The 21,384-nt window shown below is 53.1% G+C and overlaps 1 protein-coding gene across 6 annotated transcripts in view; it reads right to left on the bottom strand.

Moving 5' to 3' along the window:
* WDR25 (WD repeat domain 25) overlaps positions 1-21,360 on the bottom strand; it is a 124,014-nt gene extending 102,654 nt beyond the window's left edge. For 2 of the 6 annotated variants that reach the window (XR_013998738.1, XM_081136034.1), the window contains exons 1-2: positions 21,298-21,360; positions 17,505-18,351 (exon numbers count right to left, since the gene is read on the bottom strand). Coding sequence is in view for 4 of the 6 variants with exons in the window: in XM_081136034.1 (XP_080992160.1) it covers positions 17,505-18,311 (807 nt within the window). In the remaining 2 variants the exon portion in view is untranslated. Of the gene's footprint in view, positions 1-17,504; positions 18,352-19,977; positions 20,011-20,505 lie in introns of those variants that run through there. The other 4 variants (XR_013998739.1, XM_081136035.1, XM_081136036.1 and 1 more) reach the window with 4 other exon arrangements.
* Between the last annotated feature and the right edge of the window lie 24 nt (positions 21,361-21,384).

The raw sequence follows: 21,384 nt of genomic DNA, 5'->3' as shown, positions 1-21,384 counted from the left end.
TGTGAATATTCTTTTATTTGTAAAGAGCCCACGGAGATTTACTATGCTAATTCCAAACCTTTCTTCTCAAATGGAAACAATAACAACAAAAACACTCCACTTCGCCATCCATTAGCGACTGCTGTGTGGAGCCCATTATCAACCAGGGGCAGAGCGGCGCTGGGAACCCAGTGGGCAGCGCGCTCCTCGCTCCGCGCCCTCCAGAGCCCAGCGCGCAGGCCTTGAGGACTCGCTGCGGAAGGGGCGCTGCTGAAATGAGCTCGAAATGGTGGCGATTATGAGGGTAGAGGCCCGGGAGCAGGGGCCACTCCGGCGGGAAGGCGCCTCTCCCTCCTCAACGGCCCCCCAATGAAAATGTTTCCCGGTTCCACCCACAATGTTTCGATTTTAAGAGCCTTATTTTCACACCCCGGGCAGGAGACCCATACCCACGGGAATGAAGGCTTAAGGTTTTTACGTAGCAAAGTCACCTTTGCAGTAAGTACGAACTTAATAAATACACCCCGTGAACTGACTCCCCTGCTGCCTCTTAGCTGGTGTTGGCGGAAGGGAAAAACTGCAGGTCCCGGCTAATGCGAACCAGCCGGATGAAGTCAGCGCCCCCAACAAGCAGGAAGGAACGAAGCTGCCCGCCCCCCGCCCCCCCAGTTCCAAACCAGCTCCATGGAGGCCCAGGAGCCAACAGCCCTCTGAGGGGACCCCAGAGCCCACCTAACGTGCAGGCGTGCAGGCTGTTCTGCAGAACCGACACGCCTGGAGTCACGGGGTCGCTGTGACAAATACCAAGGCAACATCGGTGCCAGGCACCCCCAGCTCTGTCACCCCAGCCCAGCCTCCCCCACGGCAGGTGCACATGTCTAGGAAATGGCAAGTTCTCACTGAACGTTTGTTGAGTGAAACTAGGTATTCGAAGATTTTCCAAGGCCCCCGCTGAACGTCTCTTTCCCCCACGGCCCTTTAAGAGCCATCCGTCTCCATCCCGGGACCTCGAGTGTAGGGCCCCCTCCCACGTGCACCTGAGCACTCTTGGGGCCGGCAGCCCCGCCTCTCCGCCGGTGTTTTCCCTCCCTTAATGTAACTGCACTCAGCTGGCCGTTTCTCACGAGGCTGCGGCCAGTCCCGGGGCAACGGGAAAGTAGGTTTCTTAGATCCCAAAGTTACAAATAAAAAATGACCGTCCACTGGACGGAGCGATGAGCTGTGGCCCCGGGCTGGCCTCTGGAAAATGAAGGGGCTCGGGAGGCCAGGGGCCAGGGCTGAGATGGTTCTAGAGCTCAGCATGAGCTGTGTCATCATCTCAGAAACATCCGGAAAGCAGAGGCGCTTCTGCCGGGCTCCTGTTTCCGTGGCAACAGCTTCACTGGCCTGTCACCGGGAAAGGACTGGAAGAAGGGAGCTGAAACTGGGGGGAGGGAGCGAGGAGGGGAGGGGAGGGGAGGGGGGAGCAGAGGAGTCAGGCGGGGACAGGACGGGAGGAGGGCAGGAGGGAAGCAGATGGAAAACAGTGAAGAAAAAGATGAGAGGAAGGGGAAGGACGGGGAAGAGTGTGAGGAGGGAGGGGAGCCAGGGCAGGAGACAGCAGCAGGGACCTGTCAGCGACGGTCACCACAGCTACGCACCAGTCTGTACCCAGAGAATGTTCTAGTATCACTCATTACATGCAGCCCTCTCGACGACTGCCTCGAGACACTCAATCATCCCATAAGCCGCAGGAAAGCTGTGTAAAAACCGTCAGCGTGGCAAGAGGCTCCATCCAGAAACTCTCACTAATGTCAGCATTAGCCCAAACATCTGGCTGGGTTACATCCAGAAGGAAAAAAGAAAAACAAAGGGGGGAAAAAAAAAAAAAAAAGACCGGGAGACCTGTTATCACTAAGCAGCAACCGTTCAGAGAGGAACAACTGGCACTTGATAAATCAGTGGGCTCTCGGGAGCCTCATTAACATGCAAACCTTCTGTGGATCACGCTCAGGATTCAGCAAGCAAACAGGCCCCGGAAACCAAACGGTGTCCAGTCTGAGCCTGGCTGTGGGGCCTGTCATGGGACACCAGGCAGGGATCATGGGTGGCGGGGGGGGGGCGGCGCTCAGCACAGGGACCTCAGAATAAGTGGCCAGGACAAGGTTAAGTCCACTCCCTGTCCCCCACCCCCAAGAAAATAACAAACAACAAAGATGACAAGAGCTCTAGATGCTGCTCGGGACCCTGGGCCGGATCCTGAGCTAGAAACGGACAGCAGCGGGAAACAGGCGAAATCAAACACCGCCTGTCGTTAAGAGAGTTGTACTGATAAGCTCTTAGGTTTATTTGGTTTGTTTGTTTTGCTTTTAATATGTTTTTTTATTGATTTTTAGAGAGGAAGGGGGAGGGAGACAGAAACATGGATGGGCTGCCTCCTGCACGCCCCCCACTGGGGATCGAACCTGCAACCCGGGCATGTGCCCTGATGGGGAACGGAACTGGGACCTCCTGGTGCAGGGGTCAGGGAAGGCTCCAGGGTTAACGTGAGGGGCAGTTGGGTGACGGGTACACAGGGATTCTCTGGATCGCTGTTACAACTGTTCTATAAACCCAAAATCATTTTGTAAAGTTTAAAAAAAACAACAAGGGCTGTTTAAAAACAAGACTCTGTGTTTTTGTAACAATGATTTATCTTTTTCATATAAAACCAATGCCCTTGATAGGGTTTAACTACCGTAAAGTTTTATTGGAATGCTGGCTGAGACGATACAGTAAAAGCTGTGCTCCTGCAGCCAGAGTGAATTATTAAACTCAAAACGTGTCAGCAGCGTCCCTCCCTCGGAAGCCAGGCTATGAGGGACCTGCCTCCGCGCATCACAGAGCAAGGACTCTGTCCACCAAAAACGGAATGGCTGTGAAGAGCAGCCTCACCCCGACCTCCTGCCTCACGGGTCTTCTCCAGGCAGCCTCCCTCCACCTGCTCTGTGTGTCCAACCCACTGGCCTCACCTAACAGCCCTGCGGTCAGCTGATGGCAGCGCACTCCTCCACACCTTCTAGCCTTCGCACAGTCTGTTCCCTCTACCCAGAATGCTCTTCCATCCCTTTGCTGCTGAACCGTTTCTGCCTGTCCTCGGAGACCCCTGGGGACTCTCACGGACACTGCCCCTTCCCCGGGGCTGTCCTCTGTGCCCCATGGAGTTTTCTCCTGCGTCCCGCCAGGGCAGCTGTGATCCTGCACTGGACCTGTCTGTCTACCTGCCTTCGTCCCAGAGAAGCCAGGCATCTTACAGGGAAGGGTGGGGCACCCTATGCATCTCAGTGGCCCACTCCCACCCCAGCACCCACGTCCTGCTGAGTGAGTTAAACACTATGAGTCAACAATGCAGGCGATTCTTTCAGAAGAGAAAGTAACAACCTTCCGTCTGTTAAAAGGTCAGGAAGGTTCTGCTCGTGGGGAGTGGAGGAAACGGGCCCTTCCAGAGACGGGCTCTGTTACAGTGAACAGGTCCACTCCCACAGACAGCAGAGCACAAGTACCCTCTTCCGACCGACGACCGGGGAGCTGAAAAGCTTTTCAAAGGTTTCGGTTTCCTTGACAACAGTACTGCTGGAGACAAGCAGAGAAATAATGAAAAAGTATGTTCCCTTCGCTTCAAACTCTCCAAGTGTTTCTCAGCAATAACACACAGGCCACGCTCAGCGGGCACAGGGTCAGTGCGGACCGTGCCCTGGGAGTGCGGGGCACCTGCCGGCCACCCCTCCAGCGACACCTCCTCTCCACTCGGGGGCAGACCTATCCTCTCAGGACGACATGCGCCACGGGGGTCGCAGCCCACGCGGGTCTGGTTCACAACCGCACTTCCAAGTGCTGGGTCACGGCAAACACCTGCATTTAACCCGCACAATGGCTCTCTGAGCTGCGTGTTAACTGCCGCCACTTGGCAGGAGAGAAAGTGAGGGGCAGAGGCGTAGCAGCCCCGGCAACCTGGCCAGGGGCCCAGGCCCCTGCTGCAGCCCCGCTCCTGGAGTGCACGTCAACTCCTAGGGCTGACGGCCTCTACAGAGACGCCCCCTGGCCTCCACTCTCACCTCATCTCACCCCAGAGCAGCCAAGCTTTCCTCTGAGCACGGCCACTCATGTGGGCTTCGCTCGGGCAGCCAGCCCTGGGCTGCAGGGCAAGATGGGAGGTGCCAGCCCTGAGACAGTGGTCGGCTCAGAACTTGACGTAGGTGCCTCCTTCGGGGTGGCTTTTTACGGCCTGTTTTGTTTTAACAGCTTCCCTGTGCCCGTATCTTTTACTGTAAGTCTCCTCAAATCCCTCCTGGATCCATGGTTTATAAATAAATAATAAATAAACAAACGCACAAGCTGCGAGCATCGCCTGAGCCCATTCCTAGGAGCATAAAGGCAAACATTTCAGCAGATGGGACAATCGTGGCTTCGGTTTAGCTCCGGCTCCATCTTCCAAGCTCTGGCCAGAGCCAGAGCCAGAGCCAGGCTGCCCCATGGGGACACTTCCTGCTCGGTTTAGAGGTGGGGAGTCGGGCCCAGGCATGTGGACAAGACCACCCCCAAGGTTCTCCATACACCTGAGGCTCAAGGAAGCCTGCAGTCTGGTAGCCTGGGCAGGTGGTATTCATTCATTCACAGGTGTTTGTTAGGCACCTACTGTGTTCCGCTTTCCTCCAGGAACAAGGGAAGAAAACAAATCTGTTGTCATGGAACGTAGGTGATGGTTCTTCCCATTTTACAGATGAACCAATTAAGGCTGCAAGAGATTAAGGGCCTTGCCCACACACACGACTACTTTCTGGAGTTCCCAAACAGGAAGGTGACGCAGAACAGCCCAGAGCTGAGGAGCTCCATGTCTTTCAACACCCCTCTCGGGGCCTCAGTTTTCTCATCTGTAAAATGGGCACAAGGCTGGTGATGCTGCCAGCTTACATTATGGTGTGCCTGCTACATGCCTAGTACTCTCCTAAGGGTTTTCCATGGGTTTTCTTGTTTAATCCTCAGAAGACCAAGGTGGGTGCTATTACTATCCCCACTTTACTGATGGGGAAACCAATGTCCCAAGAGTTCTCTAACTTTCCCAAAGTTACAGTTAGAAAGTATGGAGGGCGGGGTTGAGCCCACAGAGGGGCTCCTGAGGTCGGCTCACTGCCCTGTGCCCCGGCTGTGGACAAACGAGGTGTAACCTGGGTGTGCATAGGACCTGGCCGAGCACAGGAAGAGGCAGCTGGCCTCCTGCCTCAATGGTCCAGGTCTGAAGCCCACAACAGGCCCCACCTGGCTCTCCTCACTGGACCAGGACAGTGCCCAGACTGGCCCTCCTGCCCCCTCCCAGCTGGACCTTCCCCTTTGCTGAAGCCTGTCCGGCGCTCTACCCCTAGAGACCCACCCACTCCCCTCTGTATTTCCTGTCCTCAACACAGGAGGCCCGGGAGGGCTGTCATGTTGTCGCATTCTAGTATGTTTTCATGCCTGTCCCCCATTAACTTTCTTGCCAGCAAGGGTGTGTCTGGTCCTCTCTGATCCCGGGGCCTATACAGAGCCAGCATTTAATCAATGGCTGGAGGAACAAATGACCAAACAAAGAAAGAAGTGGAGAGACCGGGTCTTCTTTCACTCGTTTGGGGCACCTGGTCACCCCCGGGGGCCCTGGCTGCGCCACAGACAGCCTGAAACAAGGCCCGAGGGAGTCACTGGCCACACAGCTGCCAGCCCAGAGGCCTGGCTCAGGAGCTGCACCGTCCCCAGTGCAGCCTCTGCGACGCTGGCGCCACAACAGCCGCCATAGCAGCCGACAGCCACAGTGCTGCTGAGCTGAGCTGAGCTGAGCTGAGCTGAGCTGAGCTGAGCAGGCAAATGGAGGGTGCACCAAGGAGAGCGGCTGGAGAGGCCCGGGGCACCATGGTGCTCACCGGATGACTTGTTCGGGGAACCGAGGCGACTGCAGGCAAATTGGATTGCAAGGCCCCCGAGCTTAAGAACGGGGCTTAGGAGGCAATTACAGAGTAAACCCTGCCTTGGAGTTCTTGATAATACCTCCATTTGTCAGGGCTTTGCAGTTTACAGAGTGGTTTCATCCCTCACCCCATCTGAGTTGTAGGGACCTGTAGGGAGCAATTTTACGAATGAGAAATCAGGGGAGGGACGTCATTCTGAACACTCGCATGTGCCCAGCCCAGTGCCGCTCCAGGGGGCCCAGGACATGTATTTCAGGGCCAGGTTCGGGCTCTGTCCAGGACAGCACACGCCTTTCCAGAAGAGGCCTTGGTGTCCCCCACCCAGGCTTCACCCATCTCGCAGCCCACACACTGAACCCGCCCAGCCTCGCCCCCTTTGCCTGGATCCACTCCCCAAGGTGGCCAGGTCTGGGCACTGGAAAGTTCCTCCTTACACACCACTGACCCCAGGAGCAAACCGGGGTGCCTCTCACTTGTCTTCCCAGGCACCTGAGGACAGCACCTGTCCCCTTGTCACCTCACAGCACCGCGGCGAGTCTCTGAGGAACAGGGGAACCGGGCCATTTCAGAACACACTGGAATGAGAGATGAACATGAAAAGAGACCGGCACCAAAACAAACAACTTTTCCAACCAGAGGTTACAATGGAAATGTGTTTTAATTTGTGTTTTTGTATCTTTCAAAATAATACTCCAAGTAGTCCGGGAAGGGACCACTTCTGTTTATAAAAGCTCGTAATCTCTCCCTCCGGTTGTGGGGGCAGAGACTGCTGCCTGTGAAACTTTTAATGCTGGCTTGTGTGCGAATTAGAATTCTAAACGCAGCAGGTTACAATGTTCCGAGAGCAATTTCGGTGTTAGTCCAAATAATTATAGATCACGCTCACTTAGAGGAGGGCCTCTGCTCCCTCGGGGCTCCGGGGGAAAATTCTAGGCATGATAGTTAAGCAAAATAGTTGGTTATTTCACGGGCTTTGCGGTGGCGGCGCAAATTGGTATAATCCTTCTGGAAAGCAGTCTGACAGGAGACGGATCCGGACGCATGAAAATGTACAGCCCTCTGACCCAGCAGTCCACTTCTGGGAATCAATCTGATAGAAATAATCCAACGGAAAAGGGTGTCGCGCATGAAGATAGGCACTTCGGCATTATCTGTAATAGCAAGAATTAGAGCCCACCTAAGTGTCCAAGGAAGCTAAGTAAATTACAGCTAATCAGCTTGATGGAGCGCCATGCAGCGGGGAAATCGACGGCCCTCCAGAGCCGCCGAGGCCGGGAGGGGGCGTTCCGGGGGCCAGGCGGGCTGCGGAACTGTGTGCGCCCCGTGAAAACACGAGCCCATGTGGACCAGAAACGTACGGGTGGGTGTTAAAAGGATAATCATCATTTTAGTGTCTGTTGGAGCTGGAAGAATTTTTTTTTTTTGGTCATCGTAGTATAACGCTGTAAAATTGTCTTCACAAAGGGCGGAGGGAAGGAAGGCAGGCAGAAGGGGTGGGGGGCCATGGGAGGCTGGGACTGTCCAGGATCGTGTTCTGGTCCCATTGTTTGGAAATCTAACCAAACAGGAGGCGGTAGGAACAACATCTGGGCTGAGCCTACCCACACTCACCAGCCCCGGGACGTGACCGTCTTGTCCGATTTGTACACCCCCCTCCCCCAAATGAAATTACAGATATAAACAAAACCGTGGTTCTCAAACCTTTGGTCCCTTCTGAACTCTCTGAAGTTAGTGAGGACTCCAAAGAGCTGCTGTGTGTGGGGGTTATGGCTCTGTAGTTAGCGTATTAGAAATTAAAACAAGGCATTTAAAATAGCAATCTATGTAACGGTAACAATCAAAACCCCATTATGTGTTAATATAACATTACTGGTGAAAAATATGCATATTTTCCAAGACAAAAAAAAATTAGTGAGAAGGCACTGTTTACATTGTTTAAATGGCTCTGGCTTAATACAAGACAGCTGGGTTCTCGTGGCTGTTTCTGTATTTAATCTATTGCAACAGCTCACGGCCTGTAGCCTCTGGAAAACTCAGTGTATGCTCCTCAGAGAATTAGAGCGAAAAGGGCAAATAACTTCTAGGTACCATTATGAAAATCATTTTCACCCACAGACCTCATGAAAGGGGCTGGAGGGCCCCGGGGGTTCGCAGACCACACTGAAAACCACCGCAATAAATTACAGCATTAAAAGCTGCCGCTGTCATGGGGGAGGGTTTAAAATTATATGTATGGTTGGAACTCAACTATGTTGAATTTTTATTTTTTTTTTTTAAGATCGAGTGGAAATATACCGAGAAGTCTGCAGTCACTGCCTCTGGGTGCAGAGATGATGGGCAATGTTTTCTTAATGCCTTCCTGCTTTTTCCATGGTGTGTGTGTGCTGCTTTTATGGTCAAAAACAACACTTCTGCTTCCAGGGAAGGCCTGGGTGGCCATGGTTTATCCGTGCCCTGCAGAATAAGCTCGGAGGGAGGAAAGTCCTCTGAAATCACTAGCAGCCAGCGTCGGGGGAAGGGGCATCACGAAGCCCGGCTGCTCCCGCCTGGGCCGATCGATGGATGCCCGGCACCTGAGCACACTCCCCACAGTGCGCACCCCGGCCAGACCCACGTGAAGCCGGGACCAGATGACAGGAACTGAGACTGGCTCAAGCTCATCACCGCTGGAGGAAGATCAAACCTAGGTGGCTATTTGCCAGGTCTCGGGATGGGGGAGGGCGTGCCGTCTCTAAAGCAAGGGGGCAGGAACAAGGGAAAGGTCCCTGGACTTGACCAGAAAAAAAGATATATATGTTTGGTTTCCTCCGTAAAAAATAAAACAAAACAATGACACACACGGGCGGGGCATGTATGAAGACAGGCCGACACTCAGTGCGTAAACTGCCCGGAGAAGAGGACCGGAGATGAATGGGTAAGAGCCACGACCGCAAACACTCAGCATTTACCAGGTGCACGGCTGGCTCTGAAAGACTTGCTTGTAAACGACCTCATTTGGTTGTCAAACAAGATACAGTTAGATTAGCAAACATTTTTAAAAGTAGCAATTCTGGCCAAGAATAAGAAGACAGGTCGCGTTTACACGTCTGCAGGCGTGTGCCACGAACGGGAGGCCGCGCAGCCGCTGGAAACAGCGAAATGGTCTCCTCGCTGCAGGGAAGGATGCGCAGCACACGGGGGGCGTGAAAAGCCCGCCCGAGGACCGGACGGAGAGTGAAGTTCGCACAGTAAACCCCCAGCCCCTTCCCCAGCTCCGAGGCCAGAACGCAGGCAGCCGGCTGAGCCCCATCCCAGGGGGAAGATTCCTCTCTGGGACCCTGGGCAGCAAGAGAAAATACCAGCTTCACATCTGGGGGTCCTGCGGTGACACCCGCTCCCCTACGATCACCCTGGACCACAGCCTCGCTGTGACAAGCACCAGACAGACACACACACACACTCCTCAGGCAGAGCCCCGGGTCACGGCGGTGTTTTGGGGGCCTCCCTCCTGCATCCCCAATAAGTAGCAGCAAATCTCTAACATGAAACAGACACCGAAACAAAAAGACAAAAGGGACTGAAAAGAGACCAACGTTTCAGAAAACACAGGAAAACTTTCCAGTAACTCAGACAGCTAAGAGAAGAGCTTATAAATATGCAATAAAAAAATAGAGACTATATTTTAAAAAGGGAACATTCAGAAAACAAGAAACAGCCCTTGGAATGTAAAAATATGATAGACCACTTTTCTGAATCTATGTTTTACTTCAGTAAAAAAGTTTAAGTAAATGGCAGCAGAAACACGACGTTTAAAAAAGAAGGACTGAAAGGACAAGTGGAGGAAATTTCCCAGAAGAAAAATACAACAGGAAGGCAAAGAGGTAGAAAACTAGAGAGAAAAGAGAAATTAGAAGCTCAATCGGGGACACCCAGCCCACCCAGCAGCTTTGCCCAGAGCCCCGGTGTCGCCGTCTCTCTCTGGCCCCCACCGAGGGGAGCCAGGCCAGGAGGTGGCCCCAGGAGCCCTGGCAAAGCCTTCAGCCTGGTCACAGTGGGGGGGGGGGGGCTGAGACACACTCTTTTTCTCTCTCAAAGAAACTTCAGGAAGCTTGTCAGAGACCAGCGACGTGCTTGGCTTTCGGGGACCCTGGGCTGACCCCACAGGGCTCACTCACTGGCACCTCCCGGTGCCCCTCAGAGCTCTCCTCCCCGCCCCTCGCTCCACTGCCCCTGGCGTGGGGGCCCTTGGTGTCCGCCTGGGACAGGTGCCTGACTAGAAACAGCAGGAGCCCTGAGGAAAGGTTCAGAGGTTGGAGCGACTCACCCACCCTTATTTTAGGGAGTAAAAATATATCAGTTTGTGGGGAAAATGACCATGGTGTCATTTTGAAACGCTGGCTGCAAATACAAAGTACCTGTGGCCCAGTGGCAACTAGGTGCACGTGGGTAGAAAGACCAGAGGGAGAGCTGCGGGGAAAGGTTCCCTGCGCGACCTCTGAGTGAACAGCATGGCGTGGTTACATTTTGAATTCCTGCCTTTTTTTTTTTTTTGCATTTTGCAGTTTTCCCCCAACATTTTACCACTTTCATGATAAAACAGAGTTCAATCTAAAACAACTCGTGTTTTAAAGAGAAGAGCAACGAGGCTGCAGGGCGTCAGTGGGCACCTTTAAGAGTCACCGGTGTCCAAGCGTTAAAAGCAGGGAGAAGTGATTTACTCAGCTGTCTAAGCACCTAAACGTGCCAGTTTTGCAATCTGCATTTTTCAGTTAGGTTTAAAGCACTTTACCAAATTGCTCTATTCTCCCCTTAATGACAAGGGATGAGCTGGAGAGGCTGGTTCCCTGAGGAACCTGCATGCACCTTCCCAGGGTCCGGGGCCTCCGGGCAGCAGCCGGCAGGCACACCACCCTGCCCCGGTGCACAGGCCGCGGAACCCGGCGAAGGTTTCCAGGAGCGGAGGCACCGCCTGGGCTCTGCGGTGCCTTCCTTTCCTCCTTCCACGGAGGTTTACTCCGTGAGGCGCGGGCCAACGAGAAGTGGGCACCGGCTCATCTGTTAGCCTGGGAACTTCGCAGCTTTCATGTGGGCGAGAGGAGTGTCAAACTTCCCCTCCCAAGAAGAGCAGGCTCCTCCGGGAGGCTCAGCCTGGAGCCCTCGCTCCCAACCCGGGAGGATTCCCTGAAGGGAGAGGAGCCCAGAGGGGGAAGCATCCTAACACTTCCCACACAAGGTCCCAGCAACACCCGGCACCTGGCCTCACTGCGTGCCCTGGGGTTAGTGTCTTTCTATCTCTGGGACCCCATCAAATGGAGACAGAACCAAGTGATCTCTGCACACGTACACACACACACACCCCACCCGCGGTTCCCTCCTCGCCTTCGCCTAATTACCCTTGATGTGTGTTAATCACTCAGTCCCCAATTACCGCACGCCCACCGCCGCAACCCAGCCCTCTTCCCAGCTGCGCGTTGCTTGTTTCCAATAGACTCGCCTCGTGCTCGGAATAAATTGCCCGTCATCTGCATAATGCTCCCCATCTCCTCGCTCCACACATCAAATCATTTCTCCATCTCATTCGGTGAAACCCGTCAAGAATAATTCTTTCAAAACTGAAATAAACCCTCACTCTGGCATCTGAATCCATGAACTTCTTGTCTTTGAATCTGAGATATATTACTTTCTACAAAGCACATCAGAGGTGCCCTGATATAATAGAGATGCGCTAACAATGATACATTCAGCAGGTCCTACAGTACATAAAAATGTAAATCCAGGCCACCGAAGCAATCACCCCTTCTCTTCTCTTGCCGGGGCTTGATGCTGGGACTAAGCCTGGGCACAGCCTGGGCGAGGGGCGTGCTTTCCCACCCTTTATTCTCTGGGTCTTTCAGCTTTTTGCTCAGTCTGTGTAGTCTGACACCAGCCTCCTATCCTGCCTCTACCGTTTACCAGCTGTGTGTCTGTGCACAAATCCCTTAACCTCTCTGTGCCTCACTGTCCACGTCTGTACAGTGGAAACGAGAACAGCCCTTGCCTCCTGGGCCCGTTGTGAAGACGAGATGGAGTGTTTGGAACTTTGCCTGGGAACAGTGAAAAGTGCTTGGGAACAGTGAGCTCTCTCCCAGGCCTCTGACCTGACCTCCCAGCCTCTCAGAGTTCACAGCGCTGACAAGCAGCACAGTGAGACCCCTTTTGGGGTGTTCAGCCTCCGGAACAAAGTCCTTTCTTTCAGATGCATATGGGAAGGGGGCCGGGACCCAGCTGAACCTGGCGCCCCCCCGGGTCTCTTCAGATATAAATCCCCCCAGCAGTGCCAGAGGCTCAGGCACAGAGCACTGTGTGAACTGGCCAATGTTTATAAATCATCAGTTTGGATACATGGACCCAGCCCTCCAATTCCTACCTTCCAAGTGTGTAGTTCCTGAATGGCTTGGTGCAGGACACCCCCAAAACTTTAAAATTTTAAAAAGTACCTATCTCAGGAACACTGACATTGAAACTCTTGAAAACTACGTACCTACAGAAAGACTACAAAAAGCTTCACAAAAACAAGAGTTACACCATGTGGAGGGTTCTAACTTGTCTTTTCTCTTTTAACTGATCAACACAGGTACAAGGAAGCCAGAAACTTCACCTCATTGCTTCTCCACGGCAACAACCCTAATAGGCAGTAGCCATTATCCCCATCTTACCAGAGGAAACTCGGGGATCAGAGAGGCTAAGTGATTTTCTGAAAGTCACACAGCTACCCAAGCAGCAGATACGGAACAGGAACCCAGGGGTCTGCTGTAACTGGTACTGAAGGTTTGCCGATCTGCTTGGGTTCTACTCACCATACACAGACGCTTTCTTCAGCTAAAGCCCGTATTAACTGCACTAAGGTGGCAAAAAGGACATTTACACACAGCCATGTTCACTATAGGATGGACTTCTAAAAATGAAAGCAGGACGTGATAGGAAACAACATGGAGATAGCAAAGTCTGGAATTTGTGACAGTCATGAAAATACGTTTGGGCAAGTTTTTATTAAGGTAGAAAAATGCCCCTTACAAATAGTACGGAAGGGGTGTGTGAAATCCAAGCTGCACATACTATGCAGTGTGGGCCCAATTCTGTAAACATACAGGCACATAATCCAGACCAGGGGAGGTCCCCAGTGTTAATGAGGTGCCCACTCAGGGTTAGGACTAGCAATGGTTTATGTTTTATCATGCTTCATGTTTTCTGCATTTTCTAAGTTTTTCACAGTAAACATCTATTACATTCATCATCAAAAAGGAAAAGTTTCACCCTGGCCGGTGTGGCTCAGTTGGTTGCATGTCATCCCATGCACCCAAAGGTTGCAGGTCTGGGCACATGCCCGAGATTGCAGGTTCGATCCTCATTAGGAGGCATGCAGGAGGCAGGTGATCAGTGTCTCTCTCTCCCCCTCTCCCTTCCTTTCTTTCTAAAAATCAATTTTTTTTAAAAAAAAGGAAAAGTTTATTTTTAAGTGTTTTAAGGAAGCTTATTATTGAAAGAATTCCCTGAGCAAATCATTGTATAAGACAGATAAACAACACCTAATTCATACATGTCATTTACGATCCTGTGTTTCAGAACTGCAGGTTTTCACACACAGAAGCAAGAAACACGCCCGGTGCCTCTGGGAAGGCTCTGGGCTGCCTCTTCCTTCAGAAAGGGCCTCGGAGTCTGAATGCCACCTTTACGTGCAGTGGGTACTCGAGTGTGCTGAGCCAAACGGGGACACGGGGAAATGAGAAGAGTACATAAAAGGGTCTCGGTGCTGGGATCACAGCTCCGGAAAACAGATGCACGCGACAGACGTGGGCGGCAAGGGATCGCTGGGCACGAAAACAGAGCATCGGTGCAGAGTTATGAGTCATTGTTTTATTTTGCTTAATTTCTCTAGCTGTAAATTTTTCAAAACTAATATAAGCATATTTTACAGCTCACAGAACATTTAGAACATATTAAAATAAGTATCTTTCCACTGTAATGTGCCCAATTGAAATTTATGAATTCCAAAGCTACATTTTAAGGAGATGAAGGAACTGGTACTCTGAGTTCTTTAGATTAATCAGATGGATTGTGTTGTTTTTCTCCAGATCAGAAAAAAAAAAATCATATTTCAGTAGCTGTTACCTTGTATCCAGGATTCTTCCAGATTCTAGAAGCCTGCAGAACTGCTTATATTAAGTCCCACTGTGCCCCCTGGTGGCAAGTAGGGTTTATGCACTTAAAACACAGTCCTTTCCCAGAGGCTGGAAATAAAATCCAAAACAAATTTTTAATCTTTACTGATTACTTAACATGTACAGAACTCTGTGCCAGGTGCTACAGAGAATGTAAAAATGGGCCTGGCACAGATTCCCACACTCAAGTAGTTTAAAATCTACAAGGTGTAGCAGATACGGTTCCATAGCGACGCAGGTGCCACCACATGCTGAGCACAAGAGAAAATTCCTGGAAAGGAAAAGACTAGAGCGCACAGGAAGTGCCTGCTATGTGTCAGACACCACGCTGGGTGATTCACATCCAAGGCACGTGTCATTAGCTCCACTTTACACACACTGGTTGAGGCTCAGAGAGGTTAAGTAACTTGCCAGGGATCACACAGCCAGTCAAGTGGCAGAGGGAGGATCCAAATGAAGTATTGTGACCCCAGCCCCCATACTCTCCCCTTCTTACTGAGGGGGGGGGGGGGGGGGGGGGGAAGAAGGCACTCCAGCAGATTTTAACCAAAAGGCAAGGGGAAAGCACAGAGTTGGGGGGGCTGCTCATTGCCTGCTACACCCACCATCTGCTCTCCACCCAGGACTGGACTGCAGCAAGCAGGGACTCCAGGTCTGTGAGTCACCCCCAGCAGTGACTGACAGCCCCGGGGCCTGAGAAGTCTTCCCAAGCTGGACCAAGTGCGCCCTCTGGTGGTCACGAGGTGGGTGTCACAGCCAGCCGGCTGCTCCCAGGTGCCCTCCCTGGAGGACCTTTCCCCACGCCCAATGCTCACCTACCTACTCCGCAAACAACTGAACAAACACAATCCCCAAATCAGGGGCTTCACTCAGATGCTCTCTGTTCAAAAATGATCATGAGGATACCTCCGCTCAGGAAATCCAAACATCCCAGGCCAGTGACCCAAGCAGGGCCCACAGCATCTCACTGGTGTAAGGTTCAGACTCATCCCGGCTGGGCTCAGGCCTGCCCCTCACCATCAGGAGACAGGATCCCTTGGACGGGTGAGTAGTGGGAACCCAAGAGGGCACACCTGCCACCCTGCATCCCTCCACTCATCTCTGCCCCGGGCAACCCAGCCATCCTTCAAGACCTCCCCACAAACCTTCCTCTCTAGACTGTACTGTCAACGTCTGCAGAACTGCCCCTCCCTCCAGGTATCAGAAAGGGACTGCCTGCATCCCTCAGGTATCCCCCCGTAACCACACTACCCTCCGCTAAACTCCATGTGCCCAGCATTAGCCTGGGTGCTTTAGACACAGGGCACCTGGGCATCTGTCCCACCTGAGAAGCCCCAGCCACACAGCTCAACAGCTCGTTCTACTGAGGCAGAAATAGGCTCAGAAAAGTTCAGTGACTTGCTCAAGGTCACAAAGCTGTTGGGATTGGAACCAAATCCCGAGCCCAGATCACTCTAACTCCAGCCCACACCTGGGGCCTGCCAGACACTGCCTGACCCAACACAGACCCCAAATGGCCTCCTCCATGGGCACAGACTCTCAGGAAGGACAGCTGAGAAGCCCCAGGTCCGTGGGATCGATCCAAGCATGTGACAATGAACCCCAGGACACCAGAGCCTCTGAGCAGACCTCAGAGCCCCCTCCTCACAGAAAGAGCAACAAAGACCTTTGTGTGAACCTCTGTGCGCCAGACTGAAGCCAGAACGTGACACTATCCCTGTGTAATTCTGTCAGCCTTGCTAGAAAAAACACAGACAGGTAGAGTCAGAACTCAAACTGGCCGCTTAAAAATGACACCCAGCCCTGGCCGGTGTAGCTCAGTTGACTGAGTGTCATCCTGTGCATGGAAAGGTCGCCAGTTTGATTCCCAGCCAGGGCACATGCCAGGGTTGCGGGCTCGATCCCCAATAGGGGACATGCAGGAGGCGGCTGATCAATGACTCTCTCATCACTGATGTTTCTATCTCTCTCCCTCTCCTTTCCTCTCTCTCTCAAATCAGTAAAAACGTTTTCTTTAAATGACACCCAGTAATTTAGCTCACGTCAGAGACTTTGCCATGGGTGGGCTTCCTTTCTTCACTTTAGAAAATGAACTTCCAAATACAAAGTCCTGGAGAGCCCGACTGCAGAACTCTGAAGGACACAGAGGGAGGGAGAGACAACCACTGAGCACCTATGGGATACCTGGCTCTGTGCCAGGGACTCTGTAAGCGCTTTCTCACATGGTCACAGACACGGGGATGACCGTGCCCTTTACAGATGAGACACTGGACTTGGAGGGTGCAGCTCAGGCCAGCAGACCAGCTGCTCCCAAGCAAAGCTGGATGCAAAGTCACATCACTCCAACGCCAAAGCCATTTTCTTTCCAGGGAGCTTGGGTTCAGCTCAAATCTATTTGGCCCCTACGACACATCAGTGCTGTGCTGGGTGCCGAGGAGAGTGAGGAGGAAGAGTCAGCTCAGAGGGGTAGGAGACAGGTTACAGGCAGGTGTGACACCTGTTACATTACACACCTGTGCCGTTAGGCTTGCTTACTGCAAGTTTGCGTTACTTCAGTGTAAGTTAAAATAAGTTAGTAACAATGAAAAACAAGTTTCTGTGTAAGCTGGAAGTCCCGAACAGGATGCCCACAGTCCTCCCTGGCCTGGCCCCTGCCTACTTCCCCAGCCTCAGCGCCTCACCCTCAACCAGCCCCTTAAGGCCTCCATGCTTAGAGCCAAGAATGCCCTTCTGTCTGTCCCCACCCTTTACCAAGTGCACCTCCCTCCTTCTGGAAGCTTCACCAAGCCCTCCAGGCTGGAATGCCGTCCCTCCCCCGGGTTCCTGCAGCACCTGACTCCGGTGTCTGGCCGATCCCATCCTCACAGTCCTGAGCCCAGGGTTCTGAGCGCCTCCCCAGGCACCTGTGGCCCCTACCACACTGTGCGAGCCCTGAGCCAGGGACCAGGTATGTCTACCTTTGCACCCCCTGCATTCAGCACAGCACCAGGCACAGAGCTGGCATCGCTCAACACTCCACAGGGAGTCAGAGAAGATGCCCGGAGTTCCCAGGGCTCGGCCCTGGGCTGCTTTCTTCTCCCTCCGCTTGCTCTCGCTCAGTGACCTCATCCTCCCTGGACATCAGTGTGAGGCCATCCTCGGCGCCCCACGAGGGGGAAGGACTAGCATCCCCTGGTGGCCTGGCAGGCAGTGCCGGGGAGGCAGGGGGATGAATGGACCAAGGATCCAGGGGGCCCACTGAGAGCCCTCTCCTGCGAGCCACAATGAGAATCACAGAAATCCCCCAAAAGAAATGTCCCTCCTGTCACACGTCCATTGCTGCTCTGAAGAATAAAACAGCCCAGCAGTTTAGTCCTAAGAGTATCTGAAAAGAGCAGTTTCATTCAGATCTTACCTTGAAGGTTTTATCCATCGACGCCGAGAGAAACATGTGGCTCTTTGAAGGAACTGGACACCACTGGATGCTGCTGATGGGGCCCCTGTGGCCTCTCAGGTAGAAGAGCACTTTCTGGGAAATCTGGGTCTCTTTATACGGCGTGTCCAGATACGGCTGAATGAACTCGGACACTCGGGGGGCCATGCAGAGAGGGCGTGGGGGGAGCCCCGCAGAGGGACCCCGTGCCTCTGCATCTTTGCTCCTGCCCGTTTCTGTGCTTAGTGCTTGCAAGTGTCTCAGCCTTTTCGGGGTGTAGGGTACAACACAGTCCTCGCTCCTTTTCTTCTGAAGAGAGCTGCCATTTTTACCTGGGGCTTCAGATCTGCCTGGGGCACAGAAAGATGGTGCAGGGGGGTCATAAGTTCCCCAGGAGAGTTTCTCCTGCTTCAAGTGGGCGGCTGCCAGGGGCACATGGCCAGCAGGAACGTGGCTGGTCCACAGGGAAGGACGAGGGGGCTCGCTTGTGGGGACGGTGACTTCAGGCTCTGTTCTGGGCCACTGTAGCCTCTGGCTGGGGCAGGATCCTGGGTCCTTCCTCCAGAGCCGAGCCAGTGGGAGACGACGGCCAGCTGGGTCTTCACAAGAACCGTGCTCTGTGGGCAGCGCGCCCCCTTCTGTCCCATCCAGGACTCCTGGTGCGAAATCCTGGCCATGAGGTTCAACCACATTGCAAATGTCCCTCATCTGGATGGCAGCACTAAAGCTTCCCGCAGGCTCGCTCTCAGCCTCGGAGTCCGAGTCATCATAAGCCACCAATGAAGCCATTGAAGACACAGTTTCTCGCTGTCCTTCAAGGGCAAACTACCTAAGATAAGACCAAGCAAAGTCAGGCGTCAGAAAACATGCATGAAGAGTAGGTACCACCAAGCGAAGGTGAGAGAAAGCATGCCATCCAGTGAGTCCAAGAAGGCAAAACCCATGAGAATAAACACATAAAGCATGAGCACTTTTCTATACACCGGGCACAGTAAGTTAGAAGTCGTCATTTTTCTACGGAAATATGGGAATAAATTTAACCAAAACAATTAGCAAGACCTACATGAAGAAAACTAAAGCTTGACTGAAAGACATAAAATAGGACCTGACTAACTGCAGACACAATGCCTGGAGAAAAAGACCCAGGACATTAAATATGCCTTTTGGTACCATATACAGATGATGTATTATAGAATCGAACACCTGAAACCTGTATCATTTTATTAACCAGTGTCACCCCAATAAGTTCAATACAAAATGAAAAAGAAGCAGGCACAGGAAGTGCCGGCCAGATGACAGGCAGGTTTTTCCACCACAACAAACAGATGATAATTATGTGGCGTGATAGGGGTCTTAGCTAGTGCTACAGCGGTAGTCAGGCTACAATGTATTAACGTATCAAATCAGCACGTGCATACCTTAAACTTACACAATATCGCATGTCAATTATATCTTAAGTAAAAATTAAAAAAATTTTAAAGAGAAAAATAACAATAAAGATGCCTTTTGGAAGGGCAATTTGGGGAGTAACCTATGACAAGTGGAAACATATTATAGTTTTCACTGCAACATCCCCACTTTGGATCCAGATCCTACACAAATACCAGCATATGTTTGCAAAGACAGACATATAAAGAGAGCCTGCAGCACATTTATTAGACATTCACTCAACGGGAACGAGGTTAGGTCTGAAAACACGGAAATGGAAAGGGGTCCCGAATCCACCAGGTGGGGACAGCGTGCCATCCTCACCTTTGCCCTCCCCCGGGCTGGTCCTTCCTGTGTCCTCTCTGCCTCCAACGCTCTACCCCCAGATATCCCATCTCCACTAATCCACTTTGAGAGAAAGATCCACAACCCAAGACCGAGGGTGTCATCGAAATCTGCCCGTTTCACCCCAACATACAGACTGTTGCCAACTAGTTTCTAGAAAAAAGGATTCCATCTGGAGTTCAGTTCTGTTCTGTTAACACGAGGTACCACCAAGAAGAAAACAAGGATGCTGGACACGTCCCATCCCGGACAGCAGAGGGCGCGGTGGAGCAGCATGGAAAGCTAAAGCGAGGACCAACTTCTGAGAAAGCCCTGAGCTCCTCCTCCCGCGGGTGCGGTCAGGTCAGCGCCAGAAGAGTCCCTCCGGGTCATCTATCAAGACATTCAGACAGCCCGTCCTCCCCTCGACAGTGGATTTCATGTCCCCTGGAATCAAACACCCCACCCCTTCCACGCCTTTTCCCCAAAGGGTGCCATTCACCCCAAACAAGCTAGGTCATCTGCCTCCTTCCCAAATCCCACCCTCACCTGCAGCCTAATCCAAACACAAAGCCATCACCTAAAAAAAACTTCTAAAACAGCCCATCCCATCTCAAATGGAATCAATATAACATAATGGACAAACTATACGCTAATGGAACTGAGCACTGTGGGTGACTTGGCATTTCTGTTCTCTAAATACCTCACCTGGGCCCGAGGCCCATCCTGGTCAGACATCTCAGCTCCGTGCACGGCATCCCATTCAAGGGAACCCACCAGGCTCCCATCACCGAGGCGCCTGTGCTCAGCCATTAGGATGGATTCCCACCCACCCAGCCTTCCACGGGGGTCAAGTCACAGGGGAAGCGCACGGCCAGAGTTAAACACAATGTCTACAGCAGAAGATCAGAGAGTAGTGGGACTGGGGCCCACAGGCCCCACTTCCTAACAAGACAAGGCAGCAAGGACGGAATGAACACGGGAGGGTGGCCGACAGGGGTGCCTATACCATCTGCTTCATGTACGTTTCCTCCACTCGTTCAGTAAACACTGACGGAGGACGGGCCACTCGCCGAGCCCCACAGTGGGCACCAGGGACACCCGCGCTCACCATGCTCACGTACCAGTAGGAGAAACAGACCATAGTCAAGTGAAATGAGGGGGGGTGCGGTGGTGAGGAGTCCTAAGGAGAGAAGTGCGAGAGAGAGAACAGAGGTGGTTGCAGGTTCACCTGGGGAGGCCGAGGCAGGCCCAGGACAGGCGACATCTGGATAATCCTCGGGGGGAGGTGAGGGAGCGGGTGGCCAGAGGCAAGGAATCCCACCCAGTGGGGCCCGAGAGGAGGCAAGGGTGATGCAGGGAAAACAGGCAAAAGTGGAGAAGACTCAGAGGCATCGGGACAAACATAAGTTTAAGAAAACAAGTATTTGCTGCCTTTTACGTTAAGGCGAACGGGAAATTTTTTCATGGAAAGATGGGGTGATAAAACTAAGAGGCAGAGGCGCAGCTAGAAGAAAGGAAAGGTCATGGGAGAAACGAGGCCGCGAAGGGAGGGGTGGCAATGGCCGCGACCAGCGGGTCAGCTGCACGGGGCGGGGTTCTCGCGCTTGGTTCCCTGTTTGGTCCCCACCATCCGATGTGGGGGGAGGGGGGCACAGAGAAAGTAAAGAAAGTCTCCTTCAGGAAACACTGCCTGGTTACCCACACTCTGCGCCAAGCCTTACGTGGGGTCCGGTGGGGACGGAGGCTAAACACAAAACAGGGATCCTGTGCCGGAGGCCGCAGGCTCAGGAAGGCAACCAACAGGGCACGGCCGGAGGCGGGGTTTGAAGGATGCATAGGAGTTGGCCGAGCTGTCAAGAGCTAGAGGTAAGGACGGTCCGGGGCACGGCGCGTTCGGAAAGGACCGGAGGCGAAGGGCAGGAGCGCGGGGGGAAGGGTCCGCGCTGAGGGGCGCGGGGCGCTCGCGCCGCCGCCGGGGGCAGCACCCTCCCGCCCCGGGCCCGCGGCTCACCACACGCACCGGAAGCGCTCGGTCCTCCCGGAGCCGGTCCTGCCGGCACTGCGCCCGCCCCCTCCAGCCGCGTTCCGCCGGCGCCGAGGCGGCCAA

Source organism: Miniopterus schreibersii (assembly GCF_964146895.1).
Source record: "Miniopterus schreibersii genome assembly, chromosome: 1".
NCBI lineage: Eukaryota > Metazoa > Chordata > Mammalia > Chiroptera > Miniopteridae > Miniopterus > Miniopterus schreibersii.
Note: the sequence above shows the minus strand (reverse complement) of the source record. Positions and strands in the feature narration are given on the sequence as shown.